Here is a 19,609-nt window from a genome sequence, read left to right on the forward strand (position 1 = left end):
ATTCAATATAATGGTTAATATTAATTTCTACTCGCTTTTTCCCTATTTAAATTCATCAACTTCTCCATATTTTTAATACATAAGTTATTGAGAGAGATTTTTGTTTTAGTAATTTTATTATTGATAGAATTTTTATTATATTGCAAGGAAATAATTGTAAGTGTTCACATTGTAAATATATTCTTTTAGAGAATTGTGGTGTGTTCCTACAAAATTCAAATACTTGTACTGGGTTGATCCTACACCGTAAAAAGGATTGAGTTTGCTGTTGAACTCGTAAAAAGAGCAGTATAACAGTTGGGCTCTAATCCGTAGAAAGAGTCGAGAAAATTTTTTATTCAGATTTCCAAGAGACACTTGGAGAATGGAGGAGGTCGAGTTTGACCGAACCACTATAAAACTTCAGTGTCATATTTTCTAATTCTTTCCTATTTAATTTCCTTTTTTATTCCGAATTAGAAAGTTTTTCCTTTTTGATATTTTTTAAAACGGGCCATCGATTTTGACCGTAAAGACTTCGATGGACATGGCCTTATCCATTAGGTAAAAAATCCATTTATTTTGGAAATATTAGCAAATAATATTTTCAATATTCATAATTTTATGTTTTTTTTTTAGTTGATTAAAATCGAGAGTGGTTTTTTATTGCATTAAATTATTTTAAATACCAACCAATTGGAATTAAATACGGCTTTATGTGAAGTGACGTGGCATTAAGTTGGTGTAAGGGTGGGCCCGAGGTTTGAAGTGAACTTTCCACGTGGCGTCCAATGATTAGTGAAAGTTACTTCCGATCTAGTTGTTAATCGGTTCATTGAATCATTGCACCCCTATTTCTCCCCACTTTGGCGCGTGACTTTTACGTACTAAATGATATAATACAAATAATTATTAAAATTTGTCATTTAAAATTAGTAATTTTATATAGATTTTTATTATTATTATCAGATAAAAATGGTAATAATTATTTAAATTTAGAATAATGAAATTGAAAATTTGGTGAAAATTGATATAATTTGATCATAAATCATTAAAGCAACCAAAAATTGGGCGTAAATAGAAAAAAAGAAAAAAAAATTGGTCGGATAAAAATTACATAATTGGATAAATATCCTCGTAGCCGACAGTTAAAAATGGGTCCCACATAAAACGACTCATTTAGACAAACAATAGTCACGCGTTTGGCTTTATCGTGCACCGACTTTCAGCTTATTCCAACGTGAACAGTGCAATTCACCACATAACTAGTTTTGAATGGACAATTATATTGACACGTCCATTACTCGTTTTATATCGTTTGTTCTCAAAATCTAATTTTAATTATTGAGTTATAATGTATTTCGTCAATTCTTTAATTTATTTCCTTTAAAATTTTGATTTGTCCCAATTTCCGACTCTTATCATTCAAAATTTCATTATTTTTTATAAATATCATTCAATTATTGAGTTATCATTTTGAAATCCACCAATCATTTCAATTCTATCCAATTTTTGAACCTTGATAATATATACATATACATACTTACATACACATATATATATATATACACATATATATATATATATATATATATATATATTTTGGTGTAAAAAGAATTTTTGGGCAAAGAGCTATCCGTTGAAAATTATTCCCATTTTGAGCAAATTCATCATGAAAAGGGTGCGTTGCTTTGCGGCTGATTAGACACTGTACCCGAGGAATTCTGTTTCTTTTACTGCTCCACTTCGTCCGCCATTAAAACCCTGCTTCACGTTTTAGTTTTACAATTCCCATTTCCCACTTTCTTCTGTTCTTAACGAAACCCATCTCTTTTCCCCAACTTTCCCTCTGTTTCAATTTCATTTATCTTCTTTTTGATTGAATTCTAATGGAGGATCGGTATGAACCATTGAAGGAACTTGGCTCTGGAAATTTTGGAGTTGCTAAGCTCGTTAGAGACAAGAACACCAACCAGCTTGTTGCTGTCAAGTACATTGAGAGAGGGAAAAAGGTATCAATTGGGTTTAATTATGGTGGGATTAGGAGATTTGGGTTTGATTAGTCTTTTGTTAATCGGATTTCCTTTGTGATTGTTTCTGATTAGCTTTTGGATTTCTTCGATTTGTTTAGAACAAGATCTAGTAATGCTTCATTGTTTAAACAAATGCAACAATGGTTTTGTTGATTATAGATGATCAATGACTTTGTTTAGGCCTTTTCCATTGATTTGAAGGCGTAGATCATAGTATAATCTCTTTTGATCATAGTAAAATCACATTAAAGGAGATAGAATGTGTGAATTATTTTGTTCAGATTGATGAGAAAGTTCAGAGGGAAATCATTAATCATCGATCGTTGCGGCATCCCAACATTATCAGATTCAAGGAGGTAAGGATACTTTATAACTAAATGAGAATTGTTATTTTTCTACCATGATCTGCTGATCTCTTTCTATTAGTAAATGTGTAATGTAAGAACAAGTGTGTGAGATCTCGCATTGATTGGAGACGGGAATGAAACATTTCTTATAAGGGTATGGAAACCTCTCCCTAGTAGATGCGTTTTAAAACCGTGAGGCTGATTGTGATACGTAACGAGCCAAAGCGGACAATATTTGCTAGTGGTGGGCTTGGGTTGTTACAAATGGTATGAAAGCTAGGCATTAAGCGATGTGCTAGCGAGGATGCTGGCCAAGGAGGGTGGATTGTGAGATCTCACATCGGTTGGAGAGAGGAACGAAACATTGCTTATAAGAGTTGTGAAACCTTTCTCTAGTAGACGTGTTTTAAAACTATGAGGCTTATGGCGATACGTAACAAGCCTAAGTAGACAATATCTACTAGTGGTAGGCTTGGTCTGTTATAAATGGTATCAGAGCCATACATTGAGCGATGTGCTAGCGAGGACACTGGCCCCCAAGGGGGGTGGATTGTGAGATCTCAAACCGGTTGGAAAGGAGAACGAAACATTCCTTATAAGGGTATGGAAACCTCTCCCTATAGACGCGTTTTAAAACCGTGAGGCTAACGATGATACTTAACGAGTCAAAGCAGACGATATCTACTAGCGGTAGGCTTGGGTTGTTACAAATGGTCTCAGAGCCAGACACCGAGCAATGTGCTACGCTGGCCCCCCAAGAGGGATGGAGTGTGAGATCTCACACCGGTTGGAAGAGGAGAATGAAACATTCCTTATAAGGGCGTGGAAACCTCTCTCTAGTAGACACGTTTTAAAACCGTGAGACTGATGGTAATATGTAATGAGCCAAAGTGGACAATATCTACTAGCGGTGGACTTGTGAATCAAAATCTTCGGAGCAAAATGGATTGAGATTCATTAGTCAGTTTGCTATGATCTTAGCTTGGAGTTTGTAAAGATCCCACATGGATGGAGCAGCTCAATGAATGATATTTGCCTGCAGGTCTTCTTAACTCCAACTCACTTAGCCATTGTCATGGAATATGCAGCTGGAGGAGAGCTTTTCGGGCGAATATGCAGCGCTGGTCGGTTTAGCGAAGACGAGGTCGAATTGTTACCTTCTATTCCTTTGCTTATCTTTCCTCCACAATCCATTTGCTCATATAACATATGTCTCCAAATCAGGCAAGATTTTTCTTCCAGCAGTTAATATCAGGAGTCAGCTACTGTCATTCCATGGTATAACAATCAAACATATGTTATTCTCTCTTGTTGTTGTCTTTTTAATCATTTTCTCTCCATCACAGCAAATTTGTCACAGGGACCTGAAACTCGAAAACACGCTCTTGGATGGAAGTCCTACCCCGCAGCTCAAGATATGCGATTTCGGTTACTCAAAGGTCGATAATCTGTTTCACATTGCCAAACATTATACTTTCAGATCATTATCTTCACCTTTTTATGTTTGTTCGATTCGTTGCAGTCTGCTTTATTGCACTCGCAACCGAAATCGACTGTCGGGACGCCTGCATACATCGCACCGGAGGTTCTAGCACGGAAGGAGTATGATGGCAAGGTATTGAAGTTCAAACCTTCTTTGTTGAATGTATCAGCATTGTGACATTGGTGGTTTACTCTTCTTTGGCTCTTGCTGACATTCATAAGAACAATGGTTTGGTTACTGCTTGTAGATTTCAGATGTTTGGTCATGTGGGGTGACATTATATGTGATGTTGGTCGGAGCATACCCGTTTGAGGACCCTGAAGATCCGAGAGATTTTCGTAAGACGATATCGGTGAGTGTCTCTCGAAGAATTCAGTATAGTTTCTGCACAATAAACTTCATGATTGTTCATTTTGGCATTGAGAACTTACTGTGTCCCTAATGTTACAAACAGAGGATATTGAGTGTTCAATACTCCATTCCGGATTACGTTCGTGTGTCCATGGAGTGTCGCAACCTACTTTCTCGAATTTTTGTTGCGAACCCGGCAAAGGTCTGTAACAAACAGTTATTTCCATAAATTTTTGTTGCAATTTGCATCTCAAGTTCCTTGATTGAACTCGAAATGGGATATTAAATCGAATTGTTGAGTTATGTTTGATCTTCTGTTGAGGATTGTTGGGAGGTAGTACCACACTGGCTAATTTAGGGAATGATCATAGGACAAAAGCAAAGACATGAGAGCTTATTCTCAAAGTTGATATCATACAATTATGGAGAGTCGTGATTCCTAACATAGTATTAGAGCCGTGCCCTTAGCCATGTCAATAGAATCCTCAAATGTCGAACAAAGAAGTTATGAGCCTCGAAGGTGTAGTAAAAAAGTGACTCAAGTGTCGAACAAATGGTGCATTTTGTTCGAGGACTCCAGAGGAGTTGAGCCTCGAATAAGGGAGGCGGTTTGAGGGCTCCATAGGTCTCAGGGGAGGCTCTATAGTGTACTTTGTTCGAGGGGAAGGTTGTCGAGGATTGTAGGGAGGGAGTCCTACATTGGCTAATTTAGGGAATGATCATAGATTTATAAGTAAGGAATACATCTCTACATTGGCAAAGCCACGAGAGCTTATGCTCAAAGTGAACAATATTGTGGAAATCCGTGATTTCTAACATCTTCTTGTATGCTCATCGATCTTGTTCTTTTGTTTCTTAAAGAGGATCACTATCCAAGAGATAAAAAATCTGCCATGGTTTTTCAAGAACTTGCCAAAGGAGCTAATTGAGATTGAGAAAACCAACTTCAAACGACAAGAACACGACCACCCGTGGCAGAGCGTCGAGGAAATCATGCAGATTGTTCAGGAAGCAATGACACCAGGAGAGGGATCTAATGTTGGGGACCGAGCGTTGGGCGGAGGGTCGGGGCTCGACGATCTGGACGCCGATATAGCTTCGGAAGTAGATGTAAGTGGTGACTATGTAACTGGTGTTTGAGAACGGTCTGGTTTTTAGTTTGGATACAGAAGAGTTTGTTGTGTATGAAAACATATGGTGTCAAATCAAAATCACATTGTATAGAGAAAATAGAAGGCATGGAAGATTGTGGGGGCAGCTGCATTGACTGCCCAAAACATGTTCATTGTATCAACAAAAGTTTTTTTTTTTTTTTTTTTTTTTCTTCGATGAAAAGGAATGCTATCTGATGAGAATCTAATTAGTTCCATCATACTTATAACCGCATCAGGTTTTTAAGGTGAACAACCTCTAGTTGACGGAATAATGTAGGCATCAGGTTTTTAAGGTGAACAACCTCTAGTTGACGGAATAATGTATGCAAGGGAAGTTGGCAAATGATATGTAACATCGGGAAAAAGATTGACTATGAGAGCTGGGCACGGGGTCTCGTCCCGAACCCGTCGGTTGTTAGTGGACTGTCGAGTTGCTCCCACAGTGAGAGTAGGCTGGGAGGCAACACCACAACATTCCACACTTGACGAGGTTTATGTCACATGCCAGAAGCCACCCAGCTCCACCTCAACCTTACATGTTTCATCATCGTAACACCCATCATTCTCAAATTGCAAATCTCAATTTTCCACTTTTTTGACCTCACCGACCAAACAAAAATTAAATTAATTTGAAAAATTGAAATTAAATTAAATCTAAAAAAACAAAAAAGTATATTTTACTAAAGTTTTATTATATTTAAAACAAATAATTTTTAGATTAAATTTTATATTTTAACTTTTTGAGTCATTTCGTGAATTTTGCAACTGCCTAAGGGTATAAAAGTAATTTCTCAGATATTAGATAAAGGAAAAAAAATGGCGCATTAAATCGAGAAAAATGAACCCAACGTGAATCGAACACGCAACCTTCTAATCTGGAGTTAGACGCGCTACCATTGCACCACAGATCTTTTGATGCTTCTTCCTTACATTTTTATTATATTCAAATTTAATTATATTTTCCATAAATTTTGTTACAAACAAAACCCATTGTTTTCAATTATTTTTCAAAAAATATATTTATCATTAGGAAAATATTCAAAATTTTAATCCTAAACTTTAATTTTATTAAATTGGACTTTTACTGAATTAAATGTGCAACTTTTAACCATCTTTTCAATTTTGGTTAATTTGCCTACTAATAATTTAATATACACGTAAATAAACAAATAAATAGATATATAAATATATATGGGTAAAATTGCATCATTATCGAAATTTGAGGTATTATTACTCATGACCTCTCCTAGATTAGAATCGTCTAGCTCAAACTTAATCGACACAATGAGACATTGAATGCTCAATCTATACGTCGGTGTTCAGTTTAAGAAAACTACGCACTATTTATAATGGTCTAAAATAACACTTTAAATTTTCGATGACTTTGGTGGCGAATTACTCAAACGGGTCGGAATTTATGCTCTCAAGATCTAGTCATTAATTAATTATTTTTAGTAATAATTTTAATATTATCCACTATTACTGGAACCTTAAATAGTATGTGATTTGACATAGAAGAAGATGATGTTCAAGTAATAAGCTAAATGGTATATAGTGTATGGATAAGGTTAGATATCTTAAATTGGTAACGCTATCGATACAATTCACTTTGTAATTGTTACGAATAATTTAATCTAAAATGTCGAATTGGTTGTAGTGATTATATTAATGAATAGAACTTATCTTATAGCGCATAAGACTGCAACACTAGGTCTATAGTGAAGTTACATACCGTAAAAATTGATTGATTAAAAAGTTTAATTAATTAATTTTGTATCATTGAAACATATCATCTATAGGTAAGTAAGGTCCTTTTAAGCTCATAGTAACATTAAAATGACAATTTGGTTGAAAGAAAAATTTTAAGTATAAGACCCTAAGCAAGGTGAAGAAAACTCGAGTAAGCTTAAGATACCAACGAGAAGTTTAAAGGAAACAAGAAAAAGATTAAGAGTCACGAGGCTGGATAAGGGGCCTAAATAAGTGATTTTAATGCTCTAACAAGTTTTCATGAGGACCCAAGACCTTTGAATAAGGGTTAGAACGGAAAAAGTAAATATAAAGGGCAAAAATGTCTTTTTCATATTTAATTCGTAAGAACTTTCTAAAATTTTAATTTATTATAATACTTCAAGAGGCTTGTTACCCTCGAAATTGTAGAAATGGCATCAATCTGGAAAATCAAGTGGGATTCGAGATAGTCTGTACAAAATCTAATAGATCTCAAAATTCAATCGTTGGATCGAGCTGAAATTTTAGTAATTTTAAGAAAATTCAAGGTTCCTTCGATTCAACATGGTTCATATTCAAAACTAATGTCAACCACTCTCTAATTAGAGTATATCTTTTCAACCCCTTTCATAATTCTTAAGTTTCAAATTAGTTCAATTTTGAAACAAACAAAATACGTGCAAGCTTCCGCTATAAATATGAATTTATGGACAACGTTTTTGGACAAAAATGGAGTGATTGGAGTTCCTAAATTTCGAGAAATAAGTTTCTAAATTATGAGTTTTTTCTTCTCGTGTTTCTTACAAATTCGAGAGCTATAGATAATTATTTTTTTCAAACCAATTCCTACACGTTCTAAATGAGTTTCCTAACAAGTTTGACGAATGATTTGAGAGCTGAAAATAGACAAAAACATGATTTCCGAATCCAAGCTTCCATGGTCACAAAATGAGGGCACCCAAAGAAGAAGTCTCATGAAAACCACGAAGGCTAACACGCTCGGAAGTGAAAGAAATTTGATTTTTTTCAAAAATGGGTAAAATTCGAAGGAATTGAGTTAACTCCAAATTCCATCTCTTACCGTCCATCTCATCCCAAATTAATAAATTCTTAAGCTCCGAGAGGAGAAGGATTCATGAAGAAGTCGAGGGCTAAGGAGCTCTCCATCGGGTTGCCCAATAAGCCTCGTAATCTGCAAAAAATGGTGATATGAACCAAGAGACATCAATCATATAATATATTTCAATAAAGATGCGATGAAAATGCTGTTGAAATTATCAAAAGATATTTCAATTCATACCACGTTGAAGAAATAAATTTTGGGTGGATTACAATTGAGAGTAATTTAGAATTATTTTATTTCATTAATGTATTTTAAGACATTTTATTTACTTTAGGTTATTACACTTACATCATAGTTAATTATAACCATAAAGTATGAATGTAACAACTCTTGGAATGCCTTCAATAGCTTCATTTTGAGGCTCTGTAAAGGCATTGTATTTGTGAGTAGACTTGGAAAATATAGTAAAAGGAGCATTTGCGCTTTCTTTAGCCAACGGCTAAGTTTCTTTGCGATTTTATGTAATTTAGGCTGCATGTAGAATCATTCAAGCTCGACATGATCAATCTTGCTTGTGGAGTGATTCGAATCTCAAACAAGTGTGCTTGCATTGAGATATCTGATCAACAAGAATCATTCAAGCTAGACATGATCGATCTTGCTTGTGGAGTTATTCAAATCTCAAACAATGTTCTTGTCTTGAGATATTCGATCAACAAAATCTGAATCTTACTCCCTTGTAGTCATTTCCACATATCAAATGGGTAAGATTCCGAGAGTTTCAAACAAAAAATTTGTAGCCCATACATAAATTTTTCATTCTAAATCTATTTCTTAAGCTTGAGGTGTACATAGAAAAAGATTTCATAAAGGATTGACGCCTAAAAGTGTCTAAAACGTAGCAACCAATTACGATTTTCTAGATTTTAGCTTCACGAGAAACATGTTTTGTCACGAACTTTCACAACTTATATCTTGAGTTGTCGTTCACGAAAAGTACAAAATCAATCTCTACATCTTCTGAGCAACACCATCTTAAAATTCCACGGAGAAATCAAGGGGAGAAATTCACTGTAGAAAGTTAGAGAGCGCGAGTTTCTGGCGATGTTGGCAATGGCGTCACGTCTTCTTCCTTTGTCTTGGGGAAGAAGATGATGATATGGTCGGTTCAATTGAATTGGCCATGTCAACCTAAAACTAAATCCAATTCAGATCAGTTCTCAAGAAATTATTGGTGGTTTACAAAACTAGACTCAAAGAAGAATCTACTAAAGAAAATTAGAGTAATTCGAATACCGGAAGCTCGAGAATGGAGGTCCCAAATGTCAACATGGAGGTAGGTAGCCTCTTGGACTTTTCTTAATAGGATTACTTGGATTTCAATATGAACTTTAAGTTAAGTATGATCTAAATGAGTATGGAAGAACTAAGTCAAGAACCATGAGTTAACGACCTAAATCGAGCGTTATGCTTGAGGATAAAATGACGTTAGAATAACCCACTCCCATCAAATTTCAATGTAGGCATAATATGATATGCTAATATATATAAAATTTGGTAGCAAAGGTGTAAAATTGGGTAAGGATGAGTAGCTAAACCGAGTAAAGGTGTAAAATGACCATAATGCCCCGAATATAGTTCACCCCATACATGACCCAGATCAAATGTCCACCAAATATGATGAAACTTCATAAAAGGCCTTAATTTATGATGATTAAGGATCAAGTAATATTTTAAAATCGTTAGGGCTCGAACCAAGTTTAAGGTGGTAAATAACCAAAATACTCTAAATATGTTATGATCTTACGGTACTCTGATGACTTATGCAGACTTATACCTGTTACGATGAAGTATTCATGACATATGAGATTGAAATAGAGTTAAGAAAGTAAGTAAAGGCCTATGCCTCAAATACAAACCCTTGGAGCGTTTTTTTGGTTCTTGGATTTCTTAGGTTCGAACCAAAAAAACGCTCCAAGGACAAAAACTAAAGAGAAGTACAACACAAGTTCTAATTCCATCGCTTAAAATGTAAAAAACCTTAAATGTAAGTTTATAAAATGCATCGTGGAAGCTGGTTTCTGACTATGCCACTTAGGATGTATGAAGTCTTAGGTGTAGGTATTTAGACTATGTCTCGTCTTGGGCATTTTCAAACTGGTTCGTGTAGGTCCCATGATATTTAATGGGAGCCGTCTTAGGTGTAGATATTTTGACTATGTCTAGTCTTAGGCATGTTCAAAGTGTGTTGTCTAGGTCCCATGATATTTAATGGGACGGCTCCTACTCGACATAGTTTATAATTGAACTGAACACGCAACCTTCTGATCTGGAGTCACGCATGCACCATATGGATCCCATGATTTTTTAATGGGACGGCTCCTCAGTACAACACAGATCTTGCAATGGTCATTCACACATTGCTCCATATTGTTTATAAGATAAGATTAAAATTATCAAATAGTATATTGAACCTAACGTGAATCGAACACACAACCTTCTGTCGAACACACAACCTTCTGTCATTCACACATTGCTCCACATCGTTTATAATATAAGATTAAAATTATCAAATAGTATAATATTGAACCCATGATATTTAACGGGACGGCTCCTCTGTACAACACAAATCTTGCAACTGTCATTCACACGCTGACCTTCATCGTTTATAATATAAGATTAAAACTATCAAATAGTATGATACTTGAACCCAACGTGAATCAAACACACAACCTTTTGATTTGGAGTCAGCCGCGCTACCATTGCGCCATGGATCCCATGATATTTAATGGGACGGCTCCTCTGTACCATTCACACACTAACCTTCATCGTCTATAATATAAGATTAAAAATATCAAATAGTATGATACTTAACCCAACGTGAATTGAACACGCAACCTTCTAATCTGGAGTCAGACGCGCTACCATTGCGCCATGGATCCCATGATATTTAATGAGACGGCTCCTCTATACAACACAAATCTTGCAACTATCATTCACACACTGCCCTTCATCCTTTATAATATAAGATTAAAACTATCAAATAATAATATTGAACCCAACCTTCTGATCTGGAGTCAGACGCGCCCTTCGTCGTTCATAATATAAGATTAAAATTATCAAATAATAATATTGAACCCAACCTTTTGATCTGGAGTCAGGCGCGCTACCATTGCTCCATGGATCCCATGATATTTAACTGGCAACTGTATGCTCCATGGATCCCATGATATTTAACTGGCAACTGTATGCTCCATGGATCCCATGATATTTAACTGGTAACTGTACAACACAGACCTTGCGTCCGTGCTACCATTGCTCCATGGATCCCATGATACTTAACTGGCTCTTCTGTACAACAAAGATCTTGCACAGATCTTGCGTCCGCGCTACCAATGCCAACAGAGATCTTGCACAGATCTTGCGTCCGCGCTACCAATGCTCCATGTATCCCATGATATTTAACTGGACGACTCTCCATGTATCCCATGATATTTAACTGGACGACTCTTCTGTACAAGGATCCCATGATATTTAACTGGATGGCTCTTCTGTACAAGGATCCCATGATATTTAACTGGACGGCTAACAGAGATCTTGCACAGATCTTGCGTCCGCGCTACCAATGCTCCATGTATCCCATGATATTTAACTGGACGACTCTCCATGTATCCCATGATATTTAACTGGACGACTCTTCTGTACAAGGATCCCATGATATTTAACTGGATGGCTCTTCTGTACAAGGATCCCATGATATTTAACTGGACGGCTCTTCTGTATACAAATACAAGGATCCCATGATATTTAACTGGACGGCTCTTCTGTATACAAATACAAGGATCCCATGATATTTAACTGGACGGCTCTTCTGTATACAAATACAAGGATCCCATGATATTTTTGCTACAGATCCTGGACTAGACTGCTCTCATTGTTACACACATGCGTCATTCACATGGATCCCATGATATTTAACTGGACTACTCTCTCATTGCTACACAGATCTTGCATCATTTACACTCTTCTCTTCATCGTTTATAATATAAGATTAAAACTATCAAATGTAAAATACTATACCCAACGTGAATCAAACACACAACCTTTTGATGTAGAGTCTGACGCACTACCATTGCGCCATAGATCACATGAATATTAAAAGGACGGCTCCTTTATATAACACAGATCTTGCAACTGTCATTCACACACTTGCCATCATCGATTATAATAAATAGTATAATATTGAACCCAACACGCAACCTTCTGATCTCACTACCATTGCACCAGGATCCCATGATATTTAACATGGGCTCCTCTACAACACAAATCTTGCAACTGTCATTCACACACTAACCTTCATTGTCTATAATATAAGATTAAAAACTATCAAATAATTTGATACTTGAACCCAACGTGAATCGAACACGCAACCTTCTAATCTGGAGTTAGACACGCTACCATTGCACCATGGATCCCATAATATTTAATGGGATGGCTCCTCTATACAACACAAATCTTGCAATTGTCATTCATTAATTGTCTTATAATATAAGATTAAAAATATCAAATAGTATGATACTGAACCCAACGTGAATTGAACACGCAACCTTCTAATCTAGAGTCAGACGCGCTACCATTGCACCATGGATCCCATGATATTTAACGGGATGGCTCCTCTGTAGCACCATGGATCCCATGATATTTAACGGGACGGCTCCTCTGTACAACAGAGATCTTGCAACTGTCATTCACACGCTGACCTTCATCGTTTATAATATAAGATTAAAACTATCAAATAGTATGATACTTGAACCCAACGTGAATCAAACACACAACCTTCTAATCTGGAGTCAGACGCGCTACCATTGCGCCAATTGTATGATACTTGAACCCAACGTGAATCAAACACGCAACCTTCTAATCTGGAGTCAGTCGCGCTACCATTGCGCCATGGATCCCATGATATTTAACGGGACGGCTCCTCTGTACCATTCACACACTAACCTTCATCGTCTATAATATAAGATTAAAAATATCAAATAGTATGATACTGAACCCAACGTGAATCAAACACGCAACCTTCAGTGTAATTGTCATTGTCCTTAATATAAGATTAAAAAATATCAAATAGTATGATACTTGAACCCAACGTGAATCAAACACGCAACCTTCTGATCTAGAGTCAAACGCGCTACCATTGCGCCATGAATCCCATGATATTTAATGGGACGGCTCCTCTATACAACACAGATCTTGCAACTGTCATTCACACAATAACCTTCATTGTCTATAATATAAGATTAAAAATATCAAATAGTATGATATTGAACCCAATGTGAATCGAACACACAACCTTCTGATCTGGAGTCAGACGCGCTACCATTGCGCCATGGATCCCATAATATTTAATGGGACGGCTCCTCTGTACAACACAGATCTTGCAACTGTCATTCACACACTAACCTTCATTGTCTATAATATAAGATTAAAAATATCAAATAGTATGATACTGAACCCAACGTGAATCGAACACGCAACCTTCTGATCTGGAGTCAGACTCGCTACCTGTTAGGCTATGAAGCCTAATACTTATTTATAGCTTGATCAATGGTTATATCCGGTAAAGCTATATTTGGTAATGTTATATAGAGTAAAGCTATATCCGGTAAAGCTATATCCGGTAAAGCTATATATGGTAAATAGCTATATATAGTAGATGGCTAAATCTGGTAAACCTATATATAGTAAACTAAACCATATATATATCTGGTCCGGTAGAGCTTTGAAAATCTGGTCCGGTAGAGCTTTGAAAATGTACTTTTCTATTCTTTGTACTCTCTCTTGTTGTACATACCTGAAGTCATCAATAAAAAGAAAAATCCTTTTAGCCATAGTTCTCCTTGCAACTTTCTCTATCCCATTCTTTGTGTTCATCTAGATCGAGTGTGTGCGTTGTTGTGCGATCCTAACAACTGGTATCAGAGCTAACGACTGATATCGATCCTAACAACTGGTATCAGAGCCAGGCGGAAGTCAGAGCCAGGCGGTGTCAGAGCCAGGCGGAAGTCAGAGCCAGGCGAAAGTCAGAGCCAGGCGGAAGTCAGAGCCAGGCGGAAGTCAGAGCCAGGCGGAAGTCACCACGATCTGTGAAGATGGAAAGTTCAAAGATTGGAATTGAGAAGTTCGATGGATCCGATTTCGGTTTCTAGAAAATGCAGATTGAAGATTATCTGTACCAGAAAGATCTTCACGAATCTCTGTTGGGGTGAAGCCGGATACCATGACCACGGAACAGTGGAAGCTCAAGGATCGACAAGCCTTGGGGCTGATCCGGTTGACGCTATCCAGAAACGTGGCGTTCAATATTATCAAGGAGAAGACAACGTCAGGTCTGTTGAAGACGCTGTCGAATATGTACGAAAAACCGTCGACTATGAACAAGGTGTATTCGATGCGGAGATTGTTATGAGTCCTTGTGAGAACTGCGTTATGAGCAAACATAAACGAGTTAGCTTCACAAAGACTGTTAGAGAATTGAAGAAAAGTACACAAGTGTCGCTGAAACTTCAGAGGGGGTTGCGTCGGCTGGAAGCGTCGATGAAACTCCAGAGGAAGTTGTGTCGACCGGAAGCGTCCTAAAACTCCAGAGGGAGTTGTGTCGGCCGGAAGCATCGCTGAAACTCCAGAGGGGGTTGTGTCGACCGAAAGCGTCGCTGAAACTCCAGAGGGGGTTGGATCGACCGAAAGCGTCGCTCAAACTCCAGAGGGGGTTGGGTCGGCCGGAAGCGTCGCTGAAACTCCAGAGGGGGTTGTGTCGGCCGGAAGCGTCGCTGAAACTCTAGAGGAGGTTGTGTCGGCCGGAAGCGTCGCTGAAACTCCAGAGGAGGTTGCGTCGGCCGGAAGCGTCGCTGAAACTCCAGAGGGGGTTGCGTCGGCCGGAAGCATCGCTGAAACTCCAGAGGGGGTTGCGTCGGCCGGAAGCGTCGCTGAAACTCCAGAGGGGGTTGCGTCGGCCGGAAGCGTCGCTGAAACTCCAGAGGGGGTTGCGTCGGCTGGAAGCGTCGCTGAAACTCCAGAGGAGGTTGCGTCGGCCGGAAGCGTCGCTGAAACACCTGAGGTGAAGCAAGTGGGAGTTGAGGTTGAGTTGCTCAAAGATTCACAGAGTGATGTTGTAGCGGATACTCATGAAACTCCTGAGACTCTTGCTGATAAACCAGAGGTGAAGCAAGTGGGAGTTGAGGTTGAGTTGCTCAAAGATTCACAGAGTGATGTTGTAGCGGATACTCATGAAACTCCTGAGACTCTTGCTGATAAACCAGAGGTGAAGCAAGTGGGAGTTGAGGTTGAGTTGCTCAAAGATTCAGAAAGTGATGTTGTAGCGGATACTCAAGAAACTTCTGAGACTCTTGCTGAGAAACCAGAGGTGAGCAAGTGGGAGTTGAGGTTGAGTTGCTAAAAGATTCACATAGTGATGTTGTAGCAGATACTCAAGAAACTCCTGAGACTCATGTTGTTGGTGAGGAACCCGGTCTATCATTCAAAACACAGAAGGCGATGCCATTTCACTCGGAGGTTAGTTGAAGATGGTGATGTGTTTTGAGAAGATAGAGGGTGCAAAGAATCCAGCAAACATGTTGACAAAATGTGTTGATGTTGGAATATTGAGGTTGTGCAAAACCTCAATTGGTATGGTGCAGTGAAGATGCTCATGGTCGTTTGAGAGTGAAATTCTTGGTTGACTAGATCAGTCTATAAGTGGGAGAATTGTTAGGCTATGGAGCCTGATACTTATTTATAGCTTGGTCAATGGTTATATCCGGTAAAGTTATATTTGGTAAAGCTATATATAGTAAAGCTATATATGGTAAAGTTATATATGGTAAATAGCTATATATAGTAGATGGCTAAATCTGTAAAGTAAAGCTATATATGGTAAAGCTATATATGGTAAATAGCTATATATAGTAGATGGCTAAATCTGGTAAAGTAAAGCTATATATGGTAAAGCTATATATGGTAAATAGCTATATATAATAGATAGCTAAATCTGGTAAAGTTATATATAGTAAACTAAACCATATATATATCTGGTCCAGTAGAGCTCTGAAAATGTATTTTCTATTCTATGTACCCTCTCTTGTTGTACATACCTGAAGTCATCAATAAAAATGACTTTTAGCTAGAGTTCTCTATGGAGTCAGAGTTCTCTATTCCATTCTTTGTGTTCATCTAGAACAACGTGCGTTGTTGTGCAATCCTAACATTCTCCTTGCAACTTTCTCTATCCCATTCTTTGTGTTCATCTAGAACAAATGGAGTCAGAGTTCTCTATTCCATTCTTTGTGTTCATCTAGAACAACGTGCGTTGTTGTGCAATCCTAACATTCTCCTTGCAACTTTCTCTATCCCATTCTTTGTGTTCATCTAGAAAAACGTGCGTTGTTGTGCGATAAAAATGACTTTTAGCCAGAGTTCCCTATCCCATTATCGATCCAAATGACTTTTAGCCAGAGTTCCCTATCCCATTATCGATCCTAACACTACCATTGCGCCATGGATCCCATAATATTTAATGGGACGACTCCTCTATACAACACAGATCTTGCAACTGACACTAACCTTCATTGTCTATAATATATGATTAAAAATATCAAATAGTATGATACTGAACCCAACGTGAATCAAACACGCAACCTTCTAATTTGGAGTCAGACGCGCTACCATTACGCCATGGATCCCATGATATTTAATGGGACGGCTCCTCTGTAGCACCATGTATCCCATGATATTTAACAGGACGGCTCCTCAGTAGCACCATGGATCCCATGATATTTAACGGGACGGCTCCTCTGTAGCACCATGGATCCCATGATATTTAACGGGACGGCTCCTCTGTACAACAGAGATCTTGCAACTGTCATTCACACGCTGACCTTCATCGTTTATAATATAAGATTAAAACTATCAAATAGTATGATACTTGAACCCAACGTGAATCAAACACACAACCTTCTAATCTGTAGTCAGACGCGCTACCATTGCGCCAATTGTATGATACTTGAACCCAACGTGAATCAAACACGCAACCTTCTGATCTGGAGTCAGTCGCGCTACCATTGCGCCATGGATCCCATGATATTTAATGGGACGGCTCCTCTGTACCATTCACACACTAACCTTCATCGTCTATAATATAAGATTAAAAATATCAAATAGTATGATACTGAACCCAACGTGAATCGAACACGCAACCTTCTGATCTGGAGTTAGACACGCTACCATTGCGCCATGGATCCCATGATATTTAATGGGACGGCTCCTCTATACAACATAGATCTTGCAACTGTCATTCACACACTAACCTTCATTGTCTATAATATATGATTAAAAATATAAAATAGTATGATACTGAACCCAACATGAATTGAACACGCAACCTTCTAATCTGGAGTCAAACACGCTACCATTGCACCATGGATCCCATGATATTTAATGAGACGGCTCCTTTATACAACACAAATCTTGCAACTATCATTCCCTTCATCCTTTATAATATAAGATTAAAACTATCAAATAATAATATTGAACCCAACCTTCTGATCTGGAGTCAGACGCACCTTTCGTCGTTCATAATATAAGATTAAAACTATCAAATAATAATATTGAACCCAACCTTTTGATCTGGAGTCAGGCGCGCTACCATTGCTCCATGGATCCCATGGTATTTAACTGGCAACTGTACAACACAGATCTTGCGTTCGCGCTACCATTGCTCCATGGATCCCATGATACTTAACTGGCTCTTCTGTACAACAGAGATCTTGCACAGATCTTGCGTCCGCGCTACCAATGCCAACAGAGATCTTGCACAGATCTTGCGTCTGCGCTTCCAATACTCCATGGATCCCATGATATTTAACTGGACGACTCTTCTGTACAAGGATCCCATGATATTTAACTGGACGACTCTTTTGTATACAAGGATCCCATGATATTTAACTGGACTGCTCTTCTGTACAACACAGATCTTGCGTCATTGCTACACAGATCTTGCGTCATTCACATGGATCCCATGATATTTAACAGGACTACTCTCATTGCTGCATAGATCTTGCGTGATTCACATGGATCCCATGATATTTAACTGGACTGCTCTCATTGCTACACAGATCTTGTGTTGCGATCTTGCGTGATTCACATGGATCCCATGATATTTAACTGGACTGCTCTCAATGCTACACAGATCTTGCGTCATTCACATGGATCCCATGATATTTAACTAGACTGCTCTCATGCTACACAGATCTTGCGTCATTCACACATTGCTACACAGATCTTGCGTCATTCACGTGGATCCCATGATATTTAACTGGACTGCTCTCATGCTACACAGATCTTGCGTCATTCACACATTGCTACACAGATCTTGCGTCATTCACATGGATCCCATGATATTTAACTAGACTGCTCTCATGCTACGGATCTTGCGTCATTCACACATTGCTACACAGATCTTCCATGATATTTAACTAGACTGATCTCATGCTACATAGATCTTGCGTCATTCACACATTGCTACACAGATCTTGTGTCATTCACACATTGCTACACAGATCTTGCGTCATTCACATGGATCCCATGATATTTAACTGGACTGCTCTCAATGCTACACAGATCTTGCGTCATTCACATGGATCCCATGATATTTAACTAGACTGCTCTCATGCTACACAGATCTTGCGTCATTCACACATTGCTACACAGATCTTGCGTCATTCACGTGGATCCCATGATATTTAACTGGACTGCTCTCATGCTACACAGATCTTGCGTCATTCACATGGATCCCATGATATTTAACTAGACTGCTCTCATGCTACACAGATCTTGCGTCATTCACACATTGCTACACAGATCTTGCGTCATTCACGTGGATCCCATGATATTTAACTGGACTGCTCTCATGCTACACAAATCTTGCGTCATTCACACATTGCTACACAGATCTTGCGTCATTCACATGGATCCCATGATATTTAACTAGACTGCTCTCATGCTACGGATCTTGCGTCATTCACACATTGCTACACAGATCTTCCATGATATTTAACTAGACTGATCTCATGCTACATAGATCTTGCGTCATTCACACATTGCTACACAGATCTTGTGTCATTCACACATTGCTACACAGATCTTGCGTCATTCACATGGATCCCATGATATTTAACTGGACTGCTCTCATTGCTACACAGATCTTGCGTTGCGATCTTGCGTGATTCACATGGATCCCATGATATTTAACTGGACTACTCTCAATGCTACACAGATCTTGCGTCATTCACATGGATCCCATGATATTTAACTAGACTGCTCTCATGCTACACAGATCTTGCGTCATTCACACATTGCTACACAGATCTTGCGTCATTCACGTGGATCCCATGATATTTAACTGGACTGCTCTC

General features: G+C 38.1%; 1 protein-coding gene and 7 non-coding genes across 9 annotated transcripts; 1 reads left to right on the top strand and 7 right to left on the bottom strand.

The window, feature by feature from the left end:
- The first annotated feature begins 1,639 nt into the window (after nucleotides 1-1,639).
- LOC111799681 (serine/threonine-protein kinase SAPK3) lies at nucleotides 1,640-5,509 on the top strand. 2 transcript variants are annotated; one of them, XM_023683117.2, is made up of 9 exons: nucleotides 1,643-1,991; nucleotides 2,294-2,368; nucleotides 3,402-3,503; nucleotides 3,584-3,637; nucleotides 3,706-3,798; nucleotides 3,882-3,974; nucleotides 4,090-4,194; nucleotides 4,297-4,395; nucleotides 5,055-5,509. In XM_023683117.2, exons 1-9 carry the CDS (start codon nucleotides 1,869-1,871, stop codon nucleotides 5,331-5,333), a joined length of 1,023 nt encoding a protein of 340 aa, XP_023538885.2. In that variant the 5' UTR covers nucleotides 1,643-1,868; the 3' UTR covers nucleotides 5,334-5,509. The 2 variants fall into 2 exon arrangements, with proteins under 2 accessions (XP_086982293.1, XP_023538885.2); XM_087126167.1 differs by lacking the exon at nucleotides 4,297-4,395 and having other exon boundaries at nucleotides 1,640-1,991.
- A 5,502-nt stretch (nucleotides 5,510-11,011) lies between these two features.
- Nucleotides 11,012-11,083, bottom strand: TRNAW-CCA (transfer RNA tryptophan (anticodon CCA)). The gene has a single exon. It is a non-coding gene; the product is annotated as a tRNA-Trp (tRNA).
- Nucleotides 11,084-12,544: 1,461 nt separating this feature from the next.
- TRNAW-CCA (transfer RNA tryptophan (anticodon CCA)) lies at nucleotides 12,545-12,616 on the bottom strand. Its single transcript has one exon. It is a non-coding gene; the product is annotated as a tRNA-Trp (tRNA).
- Nucleotides 12,617-13,027: 411 nt separating this feature from the next.
- Nucleotides 13,028-13,099, bottom strand: TRNAW-CCA (transfer RNA tryptophan (anticodon CCA)). Its single transcript has one exon. It is a non-coding gene; the product is annotated as a tRNA-Trp (tRNA).
- Nucleotides 13,100-13,466: 367 nt separating this feature from the next.
- On the bottom strand, nucleotides 13,467-13,538 carry TRNAW-CCA (transfer RNA tryptophan (anticodon CCA)). The gene has a single exon. It is a non-coding gene; the product is annotated as a tRNA-Trp (tRNA).
- Nucleotides 13,539-16,807: 3,269 nt separating this feature from the next.
- Nucleotides 16,808-16,879, bottom strand: TRNAW-CCA (transfer RNA tryptophan (anticodon CCA)). Its single transcript has one exon. It is a non-coding gene; the product is annotated as a tRNA-Trp (tRNA).
- A 321-nt stretch (nucleotides 16,880-17,200) lies between these two features.
- On the bottom strand, nucleotides 17,201-17,272 carry TRNAW-CCA (transfer RNA tryptophan (anticodon CCA)). The gene has a single exon. It is a non-coding gene; the product is annotated as a tRNA-Trp (tRNA).
- Nucleotides 17,273-17,365: 93 nt separating this feature from the next.
- On the bottom strand, nucleotides 17,366-17,437 carry TRNAW-CCA (transfer RNA tryptophan (anticodon CCA)). Its single transcript has one exon. It is a non-coding gene; the product is annotated as a tRNA-Trp (tRNA).
- Nucleotides 17,438-19,609: the final 2,172 nt, after the last annotated feature.

Source organism: Cucurbita pepo, chromosome 8, assembly GCF_057944985.1.
Source record: "Cucurbita pepo subsp. pepo isolate OVF chromosome 8, ASM5794498v1, whole genome shotgun sequence".
Lineage (NCBI taxonomy): Eukaryota > Viridiplantae > Streptophyta > Magnoliopsida > Cucurbitales > Cucurbitaceae > Cucurbita > Cucurbita pepo.